Source organism: Rhinichthys klamathensis, unplaced genomic scaffold (assembly GCF_029890125.1).
Source record: "Rhinichthys klamathensis goyatoka isolate OS25496 unplaced genomic scaffold, OSU_Roscu_1.1 h1tg000247l_1, whole genome shotgun sequence".
Taxonomy (NCBI): Eukaryota; Metazoa; Chordata; class Actinopteri; order Cypriniformes; family Leuciscidae; genus Rhinichthys; species Rhinichthys klamathensis.
The window spans coordinates 268,536-287,792 of NW_026606769.1; the positions used below are offsets into that span (position 1 = coordinate 268,536).

At 36.6% G+C, this 19,257-nt stretch overlaps 1 protein-coding gene across 3 annotated transcripts; it reads right to left on the minus strand.

Moving 5' to 3' along the window:
* Window positions 1–847: 847 nt before the first annotated feature.
* eva1a (eva-1 homolog A (C. elegans)) lies at window positions 848–19,136 on the minus strand. Of its 3 annotated transcripts, none has more exons than XM_056266407.1 (4): window positions 19,118–19,136; window positions 6,598–6,648; window positions 3,989–4,119; window positions 848–1,224 (listed from the first exon to the last, which is right to left on the minus strand). In XM_056266407.1, the coding sequence occupies exons 3-4, from the start codon at window positions 4,077–4,079 to the stop codon at window positions 854–856; spliced, it is 462 nt and encodes a 153-aa protein (XP_056122382.1). In that variant the 5' UTR covers window positions 4,080–4,119; window positions 6,598–6,648; window positions 19,118–19,136; the 3' UTR covers window positions 848–853. The 3 variants fall into 3 exon arrangements, with proteins under 3 accessions (XP_056122382.1, XP_056122381.1, XP_056122380.1); XM_056266406.1 differs by lacking the exon at window positions 19,118–19,136 and adding an exon at window positions 16,577–17,074; XM_056266405.1 differs by lacking the exon at window positions 19,118–19,136 and having other exon boundaries at window positions 6,598–7,113.
* Between the last annotated feature and the right edge of the window lie 121 nt (window positions 19,137–19,257).

Here is a 19,257-nt window from a genome sequence, read left to right on the forward strand (position 1 = left end):
TACAAATAGAGGTGATTGTCTTCCATGCATAATTAATACTTGCTTGAAAAAGGCCTACACTGTGAAAATTAAGAGATTATGTTAGATGTCTGTAAGTCCTCCACCTTAATATCTTTTTATTTTTACAGCGAATTTTTCGAAAATGAAGGCACAGACAATCATTATGTTTTGTCAGTTGACAAAATATCTCACAAATGAGAAGAAATCCTTCACAGAGGTCATGAAAACCCTGAGCTCCAAGACAAAGCTTTTGTATAATAAAAGTGTTTGTAACAGAAAGTCATTTTGCTTAAATAAAAAAATAATATTACAGCCAACTAAAGGTTAAGATCTTAATAAAATTAGGTGTCTGAATTGTCCAATTGTTATGTGACTAAAACTAATTTCAGACGCAATTCATTCCAATTAAAAATACAGTATTTCAAGGCAAGCATAGTCAAAGCTCAAGCATATTATTTTTCCTCCACCTGTTTTATATTTCATGGTGAATTCTTCATTAAAACAAGTTTTCATTCAAATGTGCACTCAGTAATTTCCCTCATTATGAAATTAATATCTGTTAAATTTTTCTTGGAGCTGGTCAAAATGTAGATTTGTTGAAGTTGCTCCAAGTTTGTGGCATTTAAAAAAAGACATATTTCTCTCAATGTATGCTGCTTGGATGTATTGTTATTGTGTTTAAATAATTATAATGCATGTTTGTTATTTGAAGAGTTTTAAAATAATATCACAAGATAATTATTTGAATACTTCAAACCATAAATTCATCCACGCCACTCAGTCCCTTACTGTATCCCCAAAAAAGTGTAATAGCTATTGTAGAGTTCAATATTTCCTCAAACCTACAACGACTTCAATAGTAGCGGTTCAGGCTGCGTGTGCCCGGCATGTCCGGCTGTCCGTTCATCCAGATCTCCCGTATAATCCGCTCGCGTTCTTCCAATCTCTGCGCGCGCTCCAGCTCCTCGGCGGAGGTAAACACGTTACCGAGCGTCCGTTCAAAGCGCCGGTGGCGGCGTGCTGACAGGTCGGAGGTATTGTCCCAGTCTGAATCGCTGTCGCTCGTGTCACTGGTGCTCTCCGCAGTCTTTCCTGTTTTCCTGGGCGCTTGCTGCCTTTTGCAGTCGGTTCGACAGGAGATCTGCACCACTAACGCGATGAGAGTGAGAACCAGTCCCAAACACACTCCACACACAAAATACAGTGCCGCCCGTTCCGGGTGATCTGCAAAAAAGTTCAGAAGGTTAGAAAAGTTTTCATTCGTTACGGATTGTGTCCGGATAAATTAAAGTAAAAAATATATAAAATGCAGTTTATGCTTCTGGTGATATTTTTCATTTCTAAATAAAATAATGTTTCTATATTTTTGAAAGCACGAAGTAAAAAATGTCAGTGTGTTTTATCTGTTTTACACCCCCATATGCATTGGAAAGCATTTCAACTAATAAACAGAATTTTGTATGCATTTTTGGCCGTTCATTTACACGACAACAGTGTTTTGGGGGCCTGAGAACACAAACTTTTGAAAACGTGTTTGCATGCGTATAGAGTGGTGCAGGTATGACATCACTCTATAGGCCAAAACGCGGAAGCGAGTTAACATTTCAGCGGTTCCATCCAGATATCATATAATAAAGGCTAGATGTCTCGTCCGCGCATAGACAGTATAAGAAGTGGACAGAGCCATCTCATTGGAACTCAGTTGAGACAGTTGAAGCCCATTTTTAGCGATTTTTGAGCACTTCCGTTCCTGACGCGCAGACTCAGACCGACTCAAACTAAGCTTGATGACGTGAGCAACCTGTCTGACAGACGTTAATCTTCTAGTAGCTGTGCGTGAAAATTGCCAACGTTATTCTTGCAGAGACGGGGAACTTGAGCAAAGAGTTCTTTGGCGTGAGTGAGCAGGAGTAAGTATTCCGTTGCTTTTATGGACTCATTATCTATGGGCTTCTCCCTTGACGGGACGTCCCCCCGATTGCCTGCGAGCTTCTCCTCCTGTCTGTACGGTAATTTCTGTACAGCGCGACAGAGAGTCGAGTGGTTATGACGCAATCGTTAGCCTATTTTTACTAAATCTGTTTCTACGGGGCCATACTGTAACATAGAAGGTAATGGAGCCCTTTATACATTGTCGTGTTTCTTTAGAAATAAATAATGGACAAATGGAGTCTTTAAACGCCTCAGATGTAAAGTTATTTGCTGTCAAAGTGACGCCAAAATGAATGGGAGTCAATGGAAATGCTAACGCAAGTGAAGTTCTGCTACAACATGGCGGCACCCGGCCGGCTTCAACTTCCGGTCGATGGATTACCCCCTTGCGTCCGCGCTGCTGGCCAATGGAGGTCGACATCCGCACGTGGCGGCCATCTTGTCACAGGCAGCTCGCTCACTCGTAACATTGTGTTTTAATGGTGCATGTACTTTTAAATAACCATAACTTGCTCAATTTTCTACCGATTTTCAAATGGTTTGGTTTGTTATAAACGTCAGAGATGTAGTTATGACACTGCATACATATGAATAATTATAACATATATGTTCAAGCATTCAGAATTATAGCCATGTTAATAAAGTTTGTAAGAAACCAAACCGTTTGTAAATCCGTCAAGATTTCAGCGAGATAAGAGGATTTGTGTTCATGCTGATCACTCACCTTACATCAGAGCCTGCCTGTGACAAGATGGCCGAACGGTGATGCCGGAAGTGACTCCGCCGTAAGACATCTAGCCTTTATTATATGATATCTATGGTTCCATCGTCCCGAAGTCAATGGGTTTTTTGAATAGGGTTTTGGTTAAATGTCTAAAATAAGTCTGCGGTTAACACAAGCTCAAGACACTTTTCACGTTTTATTCTACCACATAAAATACATCAATATTACCCCACTTATGATTTTTTTAAGCTGTTACGTGTCTTGAAAAAGGCGGTTGCTAACAAGTGGCTAAATGGGAACAGAGGCAGTCGGCATCTTAAACGTCCTCACACCGAACAGGTAAACACAGTCTTCTTTTACAGCCTCATTATGCTTATGCTCTTATAAACTATTCCAACTCAAACTTTCTGGGAAAATGTTTTTAGATAAAACTGAAAGAGTTGTCGGAAGCTTAGTGTAGGGGACATTGAAGTCGTGGGACTGTGGCGTGGTTCGTTTATAGCCTACTTTGTTAGGCTTCAGAATTCATAAAAGTTGTGTTCATCTGTGATAATTATCTTGATGGACAAAACGTGCAAGTATCATAAACTTTTGTTGATCACAGACCTTGTTTTTAGCAAGAATCCAAAAGCCTATGGGAAAATCCTATTGGGTTTTCTTAAAGTGTGATGCTAACTTCCGGTTGGCCTATAGTGACGTCATACCTGCACCACTCTATTACATGTTCAGTCTATAGGCGTGTAGTGTTTCCTGGCTGCATAATACAGCGGTTTTAGATTATTTAACACCATTACTCACTGACTTTGGAAACATCATGCAGTAATTAAACTCATATTTTTTAACAGTTGAACTTTAAATATATTTGAAAATAAACAATATAATACATACAATATAAATAATAAATGAAAAGAAATTAGATTTAAATACTTGAGACCTATAAATTGTTATATTGCACTTCCTTAGTCCTTGAGCTTATTTTGTATAATTCATTTCTATATATAGAATGAATTATTAGCAGTTTTCATTGAAAAGTAGTAAACATGTATTCAATATAAAAATATTTTTGGCATATAAAGTATAAAAAAAAAAACATTTAGGGAGGGGCGAAAAACGTGCCTCTGTAAAGGAAAAGGGTCTATTTATAACAAGACAAAAGAAGGGGGTCCATTGCAAAAATTGCAGAATTGCAATTATGCACATGATTATCTTGTGTTCATAATCGTTTGAAACCAAAATTGTAATTGAAAATAGAATAAAAATGAATCGGCCAGTTTTTGCGCAGGGTATAGTGGGGATGTGAGGGTAGTAGTAGTGTACCAAACTTGTTTTTACCTGCTATGAAGGAGTAAGCAGCCAGTGCATTGCTCACTAAAGCCATCTCCTCGGTAGTGGCTTGCCTTTCATTGAGGAAAGCTGTAACCATTTCATACACGAACAGACTATGGATCAGTTATTGTGTGGTACTGAAAGAGAGAAAAAAAGAGGGAGATATACCGCAAGTTAAAACCAGTCTGAACCCACCTTCATTTTTTTAAATCCCTATAAAGGGAAGCACTGAACCATAGCTTATAATAATGTTGTTTTAAAGAGTGTAATTATATTGGGATTTCTCCCTACATTTAGGCTGTACCATAAACTATTTTTACAGACAGGCTGGAAATTTTCCGAACACCAGAATCGTGCTATATTACTGTGCAACCACAGACATTGTAACAACCAAAATGTAATTTCTCCTCATCAAACTGTCACACAAGATCAGACAAAAAAGACATTCTGATCTAATGCATTATTATTCACTGACAAGGTGATTGATGACTGCATTTGAGACAATCATAATAGAAATTATAACCTTTCACAAAGAAAGAATTATTTATAGTATGCCATCCTACCCCTGACATTCTCTCATTCTCTCTCGTAAAACCATTTCTAGGCATCGGGGAAAAATTACCCGTAAATTATTGCCAGGACATATTGGCTGGTTTTTGTCTTTCATCCCAAAAAGAAGAAATAAAATGTAATGAAACAAAGGTGGTTGAACACAAACAACACAGAATCAGTGTGGCAGGATGGTTGGACAGAAAGCTTGGGTTAGTAAATGTTTTTCAGTATAGTCTGGGGCTGGGCTGAAGGTAGACGGCACTCAGAGCCAGTCATTCACGTGGGTGTAAAGGAATGTAGAGTCTTGGTCTGTCTCACTTAGAGGAAGACAGGCTGCTCTTTCAGCGTAAATAAGGAATTAGACTGTTGACACTTTACACAGATATAGGTGCGTGTTATTATATATATATATATAGGCTATATATAACTATCATTAAACTTGTTTTCTCTTTTTTTGTGTGAGTGAGAAATTACAGATTTTTTTAAATATTAGTTTTCAAATGTTTTTATCCTTAAAATTGTGATTTTGCCCTCTCCCACCTCAGAGTTCTTGAACTTCTTGACTGCATCCATATTGAACCAAGGCCTTTCACACCAAGGACGATAACTATAACCATAAAGATATTGTTCTAAAAAAATCGTTCTAAATATAAAAGAATAGCAGAGTCCACACCACAACTAACGATAACGGCACAGGGAAACGATACTATTGGAATCACTTTCAGAGCAACAATGTTTTCCAGCTGATGAACGATAGAAACATTGACAGCCAATCAGAATCCATCCTGCTTTATAGAGCTCGAGCATTTAAAGCGGCAGACCGTAACTGCAGCGCACGCTTAGAATAAACAGAACAATATTGTGCATTGGTTGCGGACACTAATATAGTTATCTTTATAGTTATCTTTATAATTGTTCTTGGTGTGAACAGGCATTTACATGACAACAGTGTCATCATTTTTACTTATTACCTTATATGGTGATATTCAAAAGTTTAGGATCAGTAAGTAGTCTCTCTATTCACCAAGGCTTTATTTATTTGATCAAAAATACAGTAAAAACAGAATTATGATAAAATTTTATCACATTTTAAAACTGTTTTCTATTTTAATTTATCTTAAAATTTTATAATTCCTGTGATGGCAAAACTGAATTTTCAGCATCATTATTCCAGTCTTCAGTGTCACATTACATATTGTATTGTATTCATACAATATAAAAACAATGTATGAAACAATTAACATACTTTAATATATAGAAAGTGCAGAAGAACAGCATTTATTTCAAATTTAAATCTCTAACATCATAAATGTCTTCACTGTCACTTTTAATCAATTGAATGCACCTTTCGAAATAAAAGTATTAATTTATTTCAAAACAAAAATCTTGATTCTAAACTTTTAAATGGTGTAGTGTACATAATTAAATTTTCTAAATTTTGTTAAAAATGTATTGCTAGAAAATTACAAAAACAAAAAAATCTGTTTTTAGACAGAAAATTCAGAATTCAGTAATATTGTCAAAGTAAAATAAAATAAATGCACAATAAAACAGCTTGTATAAAAGTCAGTTTAACTTCTTGGGAATCTAATTTTTAACTGCATGTTTTTAAAGCCCTAAATGGTACCATTTACATGGAAATACCTGTTTAAAATACCCAGCACTCCTAAGCAACTGTTCATTATGTAACATGTAACTGTTGAGTCTTTCAGTCTGATGAGGCTCTTCATTCACCCTCATTACTATCTTATAATTATGAATATCTCCCATGGCTCTGCACCATATTTTGGATGTTTAAACAGTATTTTCAGGTGTAACTACTCAAATGCTATGTGAAGCCTCCATGCAAGACAATCACATAACCTTTTGCAAAGTGCTACTGTCTGTGATGGTTGTACTTTTGCAAAAATTACAGCAACACAAATGAATTACTGTTATTAATACTGAGATGCTCAAGTCTTACTTGATCTGCTGATGTTATTGTTTTGCAGCGACATGTTTGTGGTTCTTTTTACCTGTTTAACACAGGATAGCATGAGAATTTTAATATCGCAGAGTCTTACCTGGAGTGTGTCGATACATAGTGGTCCATCTATGCGAACTTTAAGGTCACACTGCAAAGAACAGAGAACAAAAGAAAGCAAGACACAATGAGAAAGAAACTTCAGCATCCTCCCTTTGGCTCTTCAAAACTGATGGACAAAGCAAAAGAAAAAAATGTCGGGCTACTGTATGAGTCACAGTGATCTATATAACAGAGCAGCCCCCTCAGTGCTATGATAAGACCTTCAGTGGAAAAACGTTATTTTCCCAAACTTAGAGTTCATACATCACACAGTATCACTATGAGTCCTTTTCCTGTACACACACTCCTCCGTTTAACCACAGTGATTAGTCAGGACCAAAACCCTCCCTAACTAGACAAAAAAATAATAATATTGTGTGTTGAAGTTGTACAAAGTTCGCTTGGGACAGGCCAATTATCTTACAATTTGAAAGCCACAATGAGTAAAACATAAAATTCTGCTTACTGAATTATGACGTGATTTTTTTAAGAATGAACCTTGGTCACAATGCGAATATCAGGATTTGGTGTGAGAGCAATATATATGACATACAGTAGGTGGTAAATGACTAGTCAGTGATCATACCTTTCTAATTTTGCATGTAACAGATTGCAAAATTATTCTGTTTAATGTTTTCATATCTGTACTTCAGACTATTTTTTGGAAAACAGTAAATTGTTGTTCTTGTGGTATATAACATTTCATGTTTTTGGAAAACTTCACTTGACTTTTCCCATGCAGGACAAGTCCTTCTTTCCCACAGAAATCTCATGGGTCGTAACTGGTCATCATATTAAAATAGATCTAAATTGCTTAGCTTCTTCCAATATCAATACAAGGTTAAAAGAGGCCAGTAATTTCATCTTAAAGCTTAAAAAGGATGATTTCATTAAAAAATATGGGGGGGAAATATTAGACAAAATTATGAGAGATCACAGAAAAGCAATTTTATCCCATCATTCATTAAGGCAAAATACACAAACTACACATTGTCAAAAGTGTAGTGTTTTCTGTCCCTCCATATAGACCGTTACGCAACTACCACTTTGAAGCTTCAAAAAGACCCTAAAGAGATCGTAAAACTAATCCATATGAATTGAGTGGTTTAGGATTAATTTTTCGATCTCTTGTCTCATCAAAGTGGTAGTTGCGTAGCTGTCAGTGGAGAGTACAGAAGTGGCTCAGGTGAGTAATTAATGACAGAATTTCCATTTTTTGGGTGAACTAATCCTTTAAATAAGTAATAAGTTAAATCGGTTATCCTAGCCTATCCTGTGACAGACAGGTTTGGTTTAAATATGTTCAGATTCAAAGAAAACAAAAACATTTATATGACAACATGACATCATGACTTTGCGTAAACATACACGCCACTTTCAAGTCAAGTGGCGTGTTATCTATACGCATTTTGAGCTATCCGCGTGTATGTCCACGCCGAAATCTTTTGCGTGTATGTCTACGCCATTAAATGTCTGAGTGATTCCGCGTGTATGTGTACGCCGTTAAATGTCCGAGCGAAACGAAGCAAAATCTATATCTACATCTGTGGAGCGATATTTCTTTTCCTAGGATGGTAGGAGAACACTCATAAATGGCATTAACCCCAGTGACGGGTAGGTTTAGGGACGGGGTTGGGGTAGGTCATATATCTATATATACATAATACAGTAATATAACGTTAAGTCAAAGGCGTTGATAAACACGCTGAAAAGCGATTATGCGTGTTGATAGCACGCCAAAAATGGAAATACGAATTGGCGTGTCATACATACGCCATTTCATGAGATCAGTCTGTATATGACGTCCTTAAAAATTCAAATTTTAAGTTTAAGTTAAGCACAGCATATCATTTTATGAAAATATTAAACAAAATAATGAGAGATGTAATTCTATCATGCTATAATAACAATGAAATACGTCAGCCTATAAAGGCAAAATACAGAATGTCAAATGTGTTGTTGTACATTCACGAGAAAACCGATTTGTCAAAAGGCCCATAACATTTTTGAATGAATTGTGCTTACTATGTTCCCTGGAATTGTCTATTACAAATATTTTGAGAGCGTTTTCAGCGTTATCCTCCAAATGGAACCACCGTTATGCACCGCAATCAAGAGAGGAAAGCGGCAGCTCATTTTTGGCAGGACTTTATTGAAGCCAGAAGCCTGTAGTATTTGAAGGCCCGGACCAACGGAGCCTGGCTTTAATCAGACGCCGAGCCAAACTAAGCCCAAACCTGAGCTTCAAAGCTGGCACAAGCCAATACCCTTTCATTTGACTTCACAAATAGAAGTACAGCAAACGAGTAACTCTAAAAGGATGTTGTTCCTCATTGAATAAGTCAAGCAGCATGGCTGTTCTCCCGTTTCAAGCGCATAGTCACAAACAACAAACTTCTATAAATGTTTCCAGGATCTAATAATTTTAACAGGAATTCAAGCACCTGTTTCTCAACTATAACATGATATTTAAGTTGAGACAATAATGGGTGGACATCTGCTGTCATTAGCATTCACAGCCAGGGCCAAAATGAGTCAATGTCAACTAGACCTCCCACAAGCCTGCATTGTTGACCAAGAAGGTCACTTTTAGCTGGTTGGGCATTTTTCTGTGCCTTAAGTTCCTCAAGAACAAACAAACAGGTGGAATGGTAAAAAAAAAAAATTGTTAAGATTATAGGGACAGTTCACCCCAAAAAAACAGCATTACATTAACTTTTTCGTCAGAGGATTGGGATACAAGCAGAAAACCATTTAAGTCGCTAAATATCACAGGGAGTCTGATACTGCAAGTGGCCTTATGAAAATATGTCTTTTCACAGGGGTCTGTTTATCGTGAACTCATGAGATTCAGAAGAGAAACGAAAGAGCAGGGGGAATTATTCAGACTTCATCATTGTTTTCATAAGAGAGAGAGATTATACTAGACATCACAGAAAAAGATTCATTGGGGAGTTTCAGATTTCTATTTTTAGAGGAAATGTTTTAAAATAGAGAACTACACACAGTTTTCCAGCAGCTGTTTCTGATCAGAAGGAAAAACTCTGATCACAGAATATTCAGAGAAAGATAAGGAAGGTCCATGACAATACAGAATATAAAATGGAGAGAGTGTAAAACAATGGAATCCCTCAACTAGTCATGTCTTTGCTATATAATCAAACCCCTCAAATATAAACAGATTTAGATGAGCGTTTGATCAGACGCAAAGCAAACTGAATTCCCTCTACTAATGACTGGTTTATTTTTGTATCATGCGATTTTTATCCCATCCAGACTTGGTTGTAACCACAAACCACTCAATCTCCTCACACCTCATAAAGGGAGATTAGGAGAGAAGGCATAATGAATGCTCAAGATGTCTATGTCTGATCACATAATCCCACATACACATTTGACTTCTAATAATTCATTTGACTTTATTCAACATGAGCCTGCATGGTTTATAGACATAACTGCACATTTACAGAAACACTGTCATTAACAAAGAACAGAATGAGAAGCTTTTAACATACATAGATAGATAGATAGATAGATAGATAGATAGATAGATAGATAGATAGATAGATAGATAGATAGATAGATAGATAGATAGATAGATAGATAGATAGATAGATAGATAGATAGATAGATAGATAGATAGATAGATTGCACGGGAGATAATAGATTATTGAACTGTAAAATTTCAAATCATTTTTAATGATATATATATATATATATATACATACATAATTACGTGGGAGATATTGGTGATCATTTTTAACTAAAATTTAAAAAAAAATTTCATTGATATTTTTTTGCAAATTTCTTTTTTTACATTTAAATTGTACATTTATAAATTAATTTCCTGTGATATTTTATGGTTTATGGGTCATTCAAGCATGAATTAGAAGGAAAAAAAGTGGATATGCGTGTGAGTGCAAGATGAGTCATCAGTATTTTTAGTCCGTTTTAGAAGAGAAAGACAGTACATTTTAAATGTGTTTACTAAAGCATTTTTTCACCTTTCAGGAGTACACTAACATATCCAAAGTAAAAACCCAAAGACTGCAAATACTAAACTCCAGTTACGATTTCACAGGATCGAACAGATATTATCTTGCATCACTGAGTATTTCATGTTAGAGCCTGAGATCCTAAATACAGCCATGATTTATTTGACTCTCATTTGCCTGCACCACACCGCTTCACCCTCATTATAATCACAAAACATGACTTTGGGCAGATTCATTTGCCAACCTTAATGCTACACTTCCTCTCCCTTGTGTTTTTTTTTTCTTCCCCTTTTTTTTCTGCCCTGCTTTTTTCTTCTCTAATATTAGGTTTCAGAATGCAGGGCCAGTCTCGGCTCTCTCCAACTCAGTGAGAGTTAGCTCAGTGAAGCAGAACAGTGGAGCTGGAGGACCTAAATGTACTTAACCCCACACAGATGGGGAAACTAAAGCTTTTCCATACCTCAGCTGCCTCAAGACGAGAGACTACTATTATTTAACGTCACTATAGCCTTTTTTTTTTCCAGAAATGTTTTTATAATGCCACATTTAACCATTTATTGTCATGATGAGAGATTTACTTGGATGAAAAACAATGGGCCGTTGAAGGATGTTGCCCTTTTGTACTGATTTAGCACCAGTTTCTTTGACCCTTAACCACCACGAGAGAAAAGAGACTATTAGATGCTTTCGAGAACCATGTTTAACATGCTGCTGGTTTTTGCTGTAACGGCAAGAAAAACATGATGAGTTTATTTAGGTCTGGCTTCTTGGAAACGGAACGAAGCTTTCAACTAAAGAACGTTTTAGTAGAATCAACTTTTTTGAGCGCTTTAGTGGAGAGCTATGTTCAAACCAGCCCCAAGGGATGTCAATGTTGGTGTTCTGTGTTTGTACGACTCTGTGTGCATTAAAAATAAAGATGCCAAAAGAGGGTTTTCATAGTGATACCAAGAACAACCATTTTGCGTTCTTCAAAGAACCTTTCTTTTACCGGTTCCTAAAATAACCTTTTTTTCTTTTTCTTTTTTCTTAGTGTGCATTTTAATAATCTTAAGAACCTTTTTCCACTGTTAAGAACCTTTTGTGCAATGGAAATGTTCCATGGATGTTAAACTCTCTTCATGGAACCATCAATGCCAATAAGGAACCTTTCTTTTTAAGAGTGTAACTGGCTGGCATGGCATTCCCATTTGAATCCTATTCTCCATTGAACATTTCTTTTAAACTTGGGGTCATGGGTAATTATTCTTGGAATGTACAACTTCCAGAAATGTATATCCAGAGGCTCTTATATATTACATATTGTACTCCATTTGAGAAACAGTCGTTTTTAAAAACAGTGATGCTTGCCTTAAAAAAAATATTAATACTCACACTGAAGTATTAATGGATACCTTGTAAAATTCGTGCCATTCCACTGTCCTTCACAAAGGTCCTGTCTCTCAGAACACAGACCACGTAAGCAAGCCGGAGGCCAGATTATGCTCTTACTGACAGATCACACTAACACACATGGAAGCACACGCACACATTCAGAGCAGACCCCACAGGATAAACAAACAAACATTCAGCCAGGCTTTTTGCATGGTATCGTACACAGTATCGTCTTTGATCACCTGAGAGGCCCATTTGACTATTTTGAAGAACACTTGATCATTTATTTCATTTTCAATTCTGTCTTACAAAGCATCATACACTTCACATTTTAGTTGCTTCCAAAAAATATTGATTAAACTTTAAGACTCAACAAATCAAAACAGCTGGTCGAAGTCACTTGCTACACTGGGTGTAAAATAATCTCAAAAAAAAAAAAAGGAAGCCATTGTGTAATGGCAATGGTTACATGCCTGCAACAGCTGAAACGTTGCTTGCTCAGTTGATCTGCTAGAGGCCACGCACACCTGGCTCAGAATTAAACAGTTAGCAACTCCATAATTATAGGCCAAAGAGTCAACTCTATTAACATAACACATTAACTGATCTGCAGTATAAGAGTTTATTTGAGAAAGAAAGAGACCGTCTGTGTAGACAGATGCTAAGTATTACCATATTTATGCAAGATCAAGCTTCTAACCAGGATTAGAATTTATGGCTGCCACAGAACTGTTAAAAGTATTTTGGGTTTATTATGCTGAACTTGTTCACCACACAAGCTCATGAAAGGCATATGAAGGTTTCAAGGGATAGTTCATCCAAATTCTTTCATTTACTCACACTTATGTCGTTCCAAACCTGTATACATTTCCTTCTTTCATGGAACACAGAACTATCAAATGGCGTCAGAAGACTTGTAATATATTTGCGTATAAGCACAGCATCATGTTGCATTGTGTCAAAAACTGTCTGATGTCCACACTAGATGCATCACTTTATCCTGCATTGAGTAGCTAACAGTAAATGGATGCTCCGTTCTATTTGTGAGGTACTCCCTGTGCTTTTGCCAATTCTGGAAACATGACAAATGGATTTGGAATGTTTGCTGTAATGCATCCAGTGTTGTTGTTTTGTGGTGTAGTTATAGTCCCTTTGTGTCGTTTTTGAGATGCAGGGCAGTAGAATAAAAAAAAAAAGCAAGGTCTCCATTGTTTTTTTAAAGGAACCTCTTTTAAAGGGATAGTTCACCCAAAAATGAAAATTACCCCATGATTTATTCACCCTCAAGCCATTCTATGTGTATTCTTCTTTCAGACAAATACAATCAGAGTTATATTCAAAAGGTTCCTGGCTCTTCCAAGCTTTATAATGGCAGTGAATGGAGGATGAGATTTTGAAGCCCCAAAAAAAGGGCATCCATCCACCATAAAAGTACTCCACACAGCTCTGGGGGGTTAATAAAGGCCTTCTGAAGCGAAGCGATGCTTTTGTGTAAGAAAAATATTCAGATTTAACACTTCCGACAGACGGCATTTATTAACCCCCCGGAGCAGTGTGGATTACTTGGATTGATGCACTTTCAAAATCTCCTCCATTCACTGCCATTACAAAGCTTGGAAGAGCCAGGACATTTTTGGATATATCTCAGATTGTGTTCGTCTAAAATATGAAAGTCATATACACCTAGGATGGCTTGAAGATGAGTAAAACATGGGGTAATTTTCATTTTTTGGGTGAACTATCCCTTTAACATGACTCTGCATTCTAAATATGACATGAGATGCACAACTGGGTCCATCTAGTGTGTTTTACATTGAAAAACAATGGAAAAGCAGTGGAGTAGAATGCAAAAACTTATTTTGGGTAAACGACTTGAGGGTAACCAAATAACAGATTTTAGTAAATAAGTATTACAAATATAAACAATTGGGGACTATGGCTATTTAACACAAAACCCATTTTTGAGGTTTAAAAATGCAAGATGAAGGGCAGTGTAATTGAAAAAACTGCGAGGTTCAAAAAAAATGTATGTTTACACAATGCAAAACGTGTTCTGTGTGAATGGCCCCTTATTACCATATAGAGTATGACTTTAAATTTGAAAATGGTAAACATGGCAGGCTTGCTTTTAAATGACGTAACCCTAAAACAGACAACACAACGGCCCATTGTTTTTAGTTTGTTTCCCTCATTTTTCTTTTAAACCATAGCCACTTGTTCTCTTTTTAATTGCTTAAATGCACCCCATTGGCAGTGCTGATATATGCTGAATCATGAAAGCATGTGACAGGCTGGCCGTAATGCTGCACAAAACACATATCTCATACAAAACAGGCAAATCCCAGAGTATAATGGTACAGGGGCTCATAAAATACCACATGCTCCCTGCCAGGGTCCTGTGTATTTTTGAGCTTGATTCATACGGACAGAAGGCTTTTTTCCACTTTGTGGAATTACATTATAACGGTGCATTGTGACTTCAACCAGCCAAACCAACAGGGAAAATAGTAAATTAAGTTTGGAGAACAACTGGAGAAAACAAAACAAAAAAAAAACGTGAAATAGGGAACATAATGAACAACAGCAGGCTCATTAAAAGATTTCAGGAAATATGTAAAAGCTGATGATCAAATGTTATTCATTGTGACACTACTTTTCAAGTATGTGAGAATGATATATTTTTTTGTCATTTTATGCTGCTTTTTGTCCTTATGGATCTTGACAGCCGCAAGTTATTGTATGCTTCCAATGAATGGAAAAAAGCAACGAGAACATTCTTCTAAATATCTGCTTTTGTGTTGTGTGTCCACAGGAGAAAGAAAACTCATACAGGTTTGAAACAACATGGCCATTCAGTTTGAAGTCTCTGGCCACCACACTTACTTCAACTCAGACCTGTTTGAATCCTGTGTGTTCAGCCTGTCTCACTGAACAATGCCGCCCTGTGTGTGTTCAGGGCCACTGGCCCCACCGTTACTGCTCTAGGAGCGGGAACCGGGACAGGAGCTGACACAAAGCAGCTGTCTGAGACCACTTGATTTGCAGGAAGTCCTGCCAACATCTGGTCCTTCTATTAGAGACCTTCGAGAACCAGAGCAGGGCGACAGCAGGCTCTAAAAGTGAGACAAACTCTTAAGGTGAGGGAAAGTATTGTTTCTTTCTAGTCATGAGGTCTATGGCCACAAGGATATCACACTCTAACAATTGGCTAGGTAGCTATTAGCTAATAGTTCAATTATGGTCTAGACATTGAGGTCTTTGTGTATTTGAGGGTGGACGTATAAAATAAGAGGTATGACTAAAGGACACTTCCTCCTCACTGACTCCGGTGGCCAGCACAGAGAAACTCCTGTTAGTGATGCCATTAGATACGAATATAATGCTAAGAAACCTGATTGAGGTATCTGGGGCCTGAAATTGTGCGTGCACTACTAAGTAACATAAAGCGTCAACACCTTACAGTTGGGTTTAGTGTGTTAAGTTTAGTTGCTGCATTAGCTAACATAAAATTGCAATACCTTTACAGCATTTAATCTAGCTTAATGTTAATTTTTACATAAATTCTTAACATTTGAAGTTGTGTAAATCAACATTGGTTAATATATTATGAACAATCATGAATTACCTGCATTAACTAATGGTAACAAACCGAACCTTATTGTTAATCTTAAACTTGCTTTAATTGTGTCAAACAGCCATAATCACCATTTCGGTTTTGTTTCAGGGCTCAGTGGGTGTCTGGTTGTGCTTGAGGGATGATGTTGACCCTGTTTGGCCCTCCTGAGCAGAGAAAGGACATCAATCTAATGTGAAGTGTTAAAGGAAATCCTGCGAGCGTGCTGTTGTTCAAACAGAGTCCAGAACCCCTGAGAGTCATTCAACAGCTTTTATTTAACACAGAGAGCAAAGGTGTTCCCCTTTTCTTTTCTTTTTTTTTTTTGTTGAAGGGGTGGATAAACTAGTTGCATAGTCAATTCAATTGCAATGGCGCGTCGTGTTATTATATCTTCCTTATAGTGAGCTCTGAACCACATTATGCAAACCTTGATAATTTATAGCTTTAGCAGAGTATATTTATTCAGCAGAAAAAATGATATAGATCATATCTGTATATATGGCCATAGACAGGGGATGTCAACTAATGTAACTAAACCGTATATGTTACAGTTATAGTCAATACCTAGTTGACATTTCACTTGTAAAACATTAAATAAAAACATTAAAGTAAAAGGGCAGTGAAACACCTATAAATAAGCCAATATTACATTATCTGATAATAAAAAATATAATTATTTACTATAATTGTAAAACATTTCGGTATAATTTATCAAAATAGAAAATATTTTATATTTAATATCTTAAATATTTTATTTTATATATATATATATATATATATATATATATATATATATATATATATATATATAAAATTGTAAAACTTTTTTTTTTAAATATATTAAATAAGTATATGTATTAATTTTTATTATTAAATATAATGATTAACTATTTAATAAGCATTAAATAAGTGTGACATTTAATTTTGTTTAATCAGTAACTGCCAAACCCACAATTGCAACATGATCATCATACAGTTCCACTCAAACTCACCCATTGTATTCTGTCCATGCACACATCTGAGCTGAAGCCGTAAAAGACTGTTTCATTTGAGTATTCCACTGTGCATAAGTGAGCTTTCTGTATAAATGAGAATCCATACAAGTCCAAAAGGTCTCAAAGAAGGGAGCAAAAAGAAGGAAGGTAAACTCTCCTGGAGAGTCTGTTTGCCTATTCAAAACAATTCAAAAAATTCACTGGTGGCAAAAGGTGGTCATAGCGCCGAGTGCAGATGCATACTAGAGCTGTGCTTCTCTTTATAACCCATGTCAGGAGGACGCTGTGCCCTAGAAGCTGGAATGTGACACGGAGAAGGCAGGAGGCAGAAATATTCACCACTGACAGACACAGACCAGTCAGAATGAAACTCTGGAGAGCAGTGAGTATGAAAGAAAGGGAAAGAGGGAGGTCTGGAAGACTGAGTGAGAGAGAGAGAGAGAGAGAGGGAGTCTGGAAAAGAGGGAGAAGGAGGGGGATGGTTGGACGACTAGTAGAGAACAGGACATGACATGGGAATTTCATTCAGCCTGTACTTGGAATTTGCCTGTAAACTTGTGCTGGGAATTCTGCTGCGAGGCTCTCTGGGGGAAAAAAAAAGCATTTTTGTACATATGTGTGTGTGCACGTGTACAGGAGTGACATTCATAAAAAATGCATGACCATCAAACAGCCATGAGAAATACAGTGGTCAGAGAATATATTTGGTAACGTATAAGCCACACTTAATAATGTATGCATTTTTTGCAGTATATAACAAAATATCATACAAAGTGGCCTTTATTTTAAAGACGGAGAGCACAAGCACGCACTTTTAAAGCAAAACATTTCACAAAAACTGGGTTTAATAACAAACCAAATGTTCAATTTTCAAAATTCCAAATTTTCTGGTTGTCAGATGTTAGTGGATCATGTTCATAGGTAACTAAATATGTAGTTACCTGTAGGACATCTGTGTGAAAAGGAACAGTTTTCAACATTGATAATAATAAGAAATGTTTCTTGAGCAGCGAATCAGAATGTTAGTATGATTTCTGAAGGATCATGTGACACTGAAGACTGGAGTTATGATGCTGAAAATTCAGCTTTACCATCACAGGAATTAATGACATTTCAAAATATATCAAAATAGAAAAGTTATTTAAATTGTAATAATATTTCACAATATTACTGTTTCTCCTTTATTTTTGATCAAATAAATGCAGCCTTTCTGAGCATAAGAGTCTTTAGAACCAGAAAAAAAGGCGGCAAAAGCTGAAGCTAGTTCTAGCATCATTTGTTTGAAGCTGCCACTTGAAATATTGTTATGGAATGCAATAAAATTCATACATTTTAAGTGTGGCTTAATGCTTTTGGCTTGTATCTGACAAAAGATCCAAAAAACAATGACAAAAAAAAAACAGGTTTAATGCGTTTAACCTTAGTTTGTCCATATAAACAACGAGCATTCCCATGACCTTTGTGCACACTCATTAAGCTGAGTTTCTGTGGCTTTTATAGACCATAAAAGCCTTAGATAGTCTTTGACCTGCCCACCCAATGTGGCCATCTTCCTCTAATCTGATAGGAACCACTATAGCTGTCTGTCTGTGACTGAGACCTGAGCTTTTGATCGCTCAGCCTGATCTTCTAACAACTCCATCATCACCATCCATGAAATGATCAAAGTTAGTTAAATGTGACCGGAAGGAACTGTGGTTAAATATCAAGCAAATGCTTTGAAATCACTAACGAACAGTGTTTTAATGTCTGAAATCTGCTCTAAATCAATGAAAAGATAAGGAAGGGACTAAAAAGTGGGTTAGATTTGCTGCAGCTTACATTATTTTCATTCTAAACAATGAAGTGCCGTATGAGAATTTAGTAGTTGCACAAATAGTCCATATTGCACGAGAGTGCACGATCATCAAAGAGTAGCCGAGTGTTGACGTACCTCATGTAACCTTACTAGATAATGGCTGGTAATAAAAGCTGTTTGAGCAGAGACAGCCCGCGATAAACAAACAGTGGAAAACAATGAGCTCTGTACATTTGTTGTCTTGTCTGTCTTCTATTTTCAATTCTCAAATGGCTGAAAAACACTGTCACTAACCAGATGAACGTAATGGGGCTGTCATGATTAAGAAAACCTCTTTTCCCAGGGAAGGTAATTAAGCATTTAATGGGCATGTCAAAAGCACACGAGACCACGTGAGCGAATAAAAGCAGAGAGACAGAGCCGTGCTCTGCCAGATGAGATCCACAGATTCTGAAGGCACATTATGTAGCAGATTGCAGAGCTACTGAAGTCCAAACTCACTCATGGAGATGATTAGATTAGCGTGATTGTTCAAAAGCTTTACGTAACGTTGGAGCATCTCTGGGGGAAAAAAATAATGAGGAAATCTTTTCCTGGCCAAAGATTACATCTACAGCAAAAACCATATTGATGATGCACACAAGTGAAAAACAATGCATTCAACTAAACTATGTATCAACAGGTACAACATTAAAGGGATAGTTCACTTTGAAATTAATTTTTGGTATGTTTTAGCTTACCTCAAGGGCATCCAAGATGTAGGTGTCTTTGTTTGCGCAGTAGTTTCAATTTTGATATTTTTAGGTAAAACCGTTCTTGTCTGTTAGTCATATAATGCAGGTCTATGGTAACTTCCTCAAAGAGCATGCACAGAATTAAT

Coding starts and splice junctions, on each gene's coding strand:
- eva1a (XM_056266407.1), bottom strand. CDS start 4,079: ATGGTTACAGCTTTCCTCAATGAAAGGCAAGCCACTACCGAGGAGATG. Junction 1,225..3,988: donor TGCTTACTCCTTCATAGCAG/GTAAAAACAAGT, acceptor ACTTTTTTGCAG/ATCACCCGGAACGGGCGGCA.